The sequence below is a fragment of the Oncorhynchus keta genome, chromosome 19 (genome assembly GCF_023373465.1).
Source record: "Oncorhynchus keta strain PuntledgeMale-10-30-2019 chromosome 19, Oket_V2, whole genome shotgun sequence".
Classification (NCBI taxonomy): domain Eukaryota; kingdom Metazoa; phylum Chordata; class Actinopteri; order Salmoniformes; family Salmonidae; genus Oncorhynchus; species Oncorhynchus keta.
Window position 1 is genome coordinate 67098642 of NC_068439.1, and position 4571 is coordinate 67103212.

Consider the following 4571-nt stretch of genomic DNA (forward strand, 5'->3'; position numbering starts at 1 on the left):
CTGGATGGAAAGAGGGAGGCAGAGGGCTTTTAATGACTTTGGCTGGGAAGTACAGAGAGGATGGAGTGTGCCTGACTGGCTGTTAGGGAGTAGGGTGGATGGTTCCAGTCATGAACGAATGTCCATAGAGAGCTGGAGCTCACTTTCCATCAAAAGCAACAAGCCTCTTTTAAGTATGCTTTGATATATTTGAATAAATGTCTGCTTTGCTTGGCTTGAAAAACAAGAAACAACCTGCTTTCTAGTGAATCTGAAAGGTTAGCAGCCACTTGGTCTTGATGTTTTTGATATTGCCATTACACAACTCGAATACAGTATGTCTTCAATCGCTGAATTCAAACCATACAAATAGGCAATTGAAACTATCTTGGCATCATGACCTGCCTAAAGATTTATCTCCAACTGGGTTATCCAATAGTCTTTAGCAGGCAGAATGATTGAGGACTGAGGGCTCTTGATTCTCTCTGAACAGCATGTGCTCTGTGGCAGAATGGCAGGTGCAGGCGGGTTTCTTCCTCTAGCCGCCTGGGTGTTCACCCGGTGCCCTTTAATACTGAAAGCTTACAGGGATCCTTCTTTAGTCTGGAAGAAGAACTGCCTGATCCAGACCACTCCATGGAGTCCCTGCTCCAAGACCTGCGGCCTGGGCATCTCAGTCCGGGTCAACAACGGCAATGGCAAGTGTGAGATGAGGAAGGACCGCTGCCTCAGCCTGCTGCGGCCGTGTGAGAAGAGCATCATGAAGAACGACGTCAAGTTGACCGGCCACCAGCCAGACTCTCTAGGGGTTGATGATGCATTGCTGAGATGGTGATGATGGGTGAAATGTACAAAGAATTCCCCCTATGCCCACAACACCCTAAATATGACAGTGTTCTTGGATCGACTGTATACATTCACATTCACAGGTTCCTATGTGAATCTTAAGTAATCATTTGGTCGGTGCTTACATTTGTCTTATTTCAGGTGTGTATTAATATGCATGTGTGAATTGGATATGTGTTTTTTTGCATATCCCAACTCTCCCTAAGACACCCTTGGAGTGTGGGATCATGGCCAGGTTCAATCTAACTATGTCCTTTTCCCCTCTAGATGCAGAGAGGAAAGATGTGTAAGTCCAAGTTCCAGGCCAAGAAAGCTGAGAAGCTGACCTTGTCTGGGTGTAGCATCACCAAGAGTGTCGAACCCACTTACTGCGGCATCTGCACCGACAAATGCTGCTGCGTCCCCAACAAATCCAAAATGGTGGCCGTCAACTTCAAGTGCAACGGCGGCTCCAACGTGTGCTGGAAGATGCAGTGGATAACGTCCTGCGTGTGCCAGAGTATGTGCGACGACCCTGGGGACATGTTCGCAGAGCTACGCTTCTTCTAGCACATTCTCAAGCATCTATATCAACCTTTGAGCCTCATCCATATTGATGCCTACAGACTCCAACACAGGCCTTACTGCCTCTGACCGAGTCATCCATATCCCTGCCTACAGATTCCAACACAGGCCTGGCCTTACTGCCTCTGACCGAGTCATGGTGGTTAAGCGGACAGGACTTAACCTTCAGTCTGAACATCAACTGCTCCTGAACAGTGCCTGTGTTCTCTGGCTAGATGCACGTGGGCTGATATGAAAGTGGAAACACGTGGAACCTCAACTCATGAAGTGTGACTGGATAGAGACAACTAGGGTTTGGCTGATTACTTAACAATTAACATGAAGGGAAACGTAATGTAAGTAATGACAATTTGGAGTTGAACCTCAAATGCTATGGTTTTTACAGTACCTCATTAACAGTAGGGCTGTCCCTGAGGCCAATAGTGGTATCAGGGATAGATAGAGCAAACATGTTCTGGGTCAGTTATCTTCTTAAACCTTTTTTATGATCTAGAGAACAACTGATCGTAACCCCTTATCAATACCAAACACAGTGTTATACCAGCTGGATAAAAAATGAATCTTTCTACCAGTTAATTCTCAACCAAGTTAGCTCCACAATATCTTACAATCTCATGTCCACTTTGATTCACTACAGATTTGGATTGTTAGTTTGAATTGTTAGTTTGGTATGAATGTTTATTTGTATTGTTGACATAATAACCTTTTGTGTCAAGGTATACATACTCACTACTCGGCAATCCATTGTCATTTATTTTGACGGATGAGGAATATAATTTATGCACAAAAGTGTACGAAATCGTTTGAAACTTGTAAACAAGAAATAAACCAGTTATTTATAAAATGACAGTACTATTTTCTTCTAGTAAAATACTAAATTGCTTTGCACATATACACCAACACATTACCACACACGGTCCACTGTCTGCTAGTGCTAACACACTCACACAGAGAGGACCTTCGAGTGGCAATGTTGAGTCTGGCAGCGTCAGGCATTAGCCTGTCCTTGGTGGCATCCAGCTGACTGTAGTCCTCTATCACGGAGGAGAGGGAGGAGATGGGCCCCGTGAAGCAGCCCTGCTCCGTCCTGTCCATCAGGGAGGAGATGGCCTTATTGAAGCAGCCCTGCTCCGTCCTGTCCATCAGGGAGGAGATGGCCTTATTGAAGCAGCCCTGCTGCATCCTGTCCACAAACAGGTAGTGATGCAAGTGAGCCTGACAAAACAATACATTATGTCAGATAGGGATGTACTCTACACTGATCACAGGGAAAATCCTGATGCCTACAGCCTTGCTTAGAGAACCGCTTCTCCTTCTTTAACAGAACTCTGCTATTGTCCTCTGTGAAATGGAAATGGTCTTGTTGCTGTCTTTACCTCTCAATCTTCTGGACCCTAAACACTTCTTTTGCAACAGAGTTTAAGGTTGTTGTGATTGAAGATTAAGTTAGGATGCACCTTCTTCCTGTAGAGCTTGGTGATGCGGTCTCAGAGCTCTATGAAGGTGGGCTTGACGCAGATGTTGTTGGTCAGGGCCAGTAAGGAGTGATCCACAGGGGGCATAGAACACAGCCCTGTCTTCCATCCCTCCTGGTTCCACGACACAAAGGGCAGTGTGGGCCTCAGTCTGAGATGAAGAAGAAGAGAGAATAAATATGGGGCTACCATTGGTCAACCTGCTTTTCAATGAAAACATATAGGGTGGATTTCTCATTCTCAGGAGAAGTTTAGGCGCCTGGAAATGAGCCCATAGGTTACCAGACACGGAATCAGCCCACATTTCCAGGGTTTACTTTAAATCACTTCTAGATGTACCGTCTAATTGAACAACCAAAGTATATAATACTGTCGCTATCCAAAGTCACCTAAATGTGCCACAAGGTGTCTGTGCTCTAGGAGATTTCTCCTCCAGATTTACATGGTGGTCATCCACAGGTATGTGCTCTCATAAAACCTCCTGTTTCTCTGTTTCTGCTCTTGACAACATGCCACATGAAAAAGATGGGAGCTGAATTGATCAGTCATGATTCAGGGGCATTGGTAGTGGAACACAAACACACAGCGGTGAATAGGAACACTATTTGAGAGTGAGCAGCTGGGAAGGTCATCTCTGGGCCGTACGAGTATGGATGAGTCTGGGTGAATAGGCAGTTTGTCACGACTCCACCACCCTCTGCCTCCAGCTGTGCTCTGGACACTATATGTGAACTGATTGTCCCCCATCCTTCTTCAGAGCTCGTGCTGCTAGGCGACCTAAACTGGAATATGCTTAACACCCCAGCCATCCTACAATCAAAGCTTGATGCCCTCAATCTCACACAAATTATCAATGAACCTACCAGGTACCACCCCAAAGCCGTAAACACGGGCACCCTCATAGATATCATCCTAACCAACTTGCCCTCTAAATACACCTCTGCTGTCTTCAACCAAGATCTCAGCGATCACTGCCTCGTTGCCTGCATCCGTAATGGGTCAGCAGTCAAACAACCTCCACTCATCACTGTCAAACACTCCCTGAAACACTTCAGCGAGCAGGCCTTTCTAATCGACCTGGCTGGGGTATCCTGGAAGGATATTGATCTCATCCCGTCAGTAGAGGACGCCTGTTTTTTTTATGCCATCCTCACCATCTTAAATAAGCATGCCAAGGAACAGATATAGAACCAGGAACAGATACAGCCCTTGGTTCTGTCCAGACCTGACTGCCCTTAACCAACACGAAAACATCCTATGGCGTTCTGCATTAGCATCGAACAGCGCCCGAGATATGCAACTTTTCAGGGAAGCTATAGAGTTAGAAAAGCCAAGCTAGCTAGCTTTTTCAAGCAGGAATTTGCTTCCTGCAACACAAACTCAAAAAAGTTCTGGGACACTATAAAGTCCATGGAGAATAAGAACACATCCTCCCAGCTGCCCACTGCACTGAAGATAGGAAACACTGCCAACACCGATAAATCCACTACAATTGAGAATTTCAAGAAGCATTTTTCTACGGCTGGCCATGCTTTCCACCTGGCTACCCCTACCCTGGTCAACAGCACTGCACCCCCCACAGCAACTCGCCCAAGCCTTCCCCATTTCTCCTTCTCCCAAATCCAGTCATGTAACTGCTTTCCTCCTCGTCTTCTTCTGAGGAGTAGCAAGGATCAGACCAATGCGCAGCGTGGTAAGTGTCCATGA

General features: G+C 46.1%; 1 protein-coding gene across 1 annotated transcript; it reads left to right on the plus strand.

Moving 5' to 3' along the window:
* Positions 1 to 656: 656 nt before the first annotated feature.
* Positions 657 to 2178, plus strand: LOC118397818 (cellular communication network factor 6-like). The gene has a single exon (XM_052471122.1). The coding sequence runs from the start codon at positions 1093 to 1095 to the stop codon at positions 1372 to 1374; it is 282 nt and encodes a 93-aa protein (XP_052327082.1). The 5' UTR covers positions 657 to 1092; the 3' UTR covers positions 1375 to 2178.
* Positions 2179 to 4571: the final 2393 nt, after the last annotated feature.

What these genes read in the sequence shown, in the direction of transcription:
- LOC118397818 (XM_052471122.1), top strand. Translation starts at nt 1,093, where the DNA reads ATGCAGAGAGGAAAGATGTGTAAGTCCAAGTTCCAGGCCAAGAAAGCT.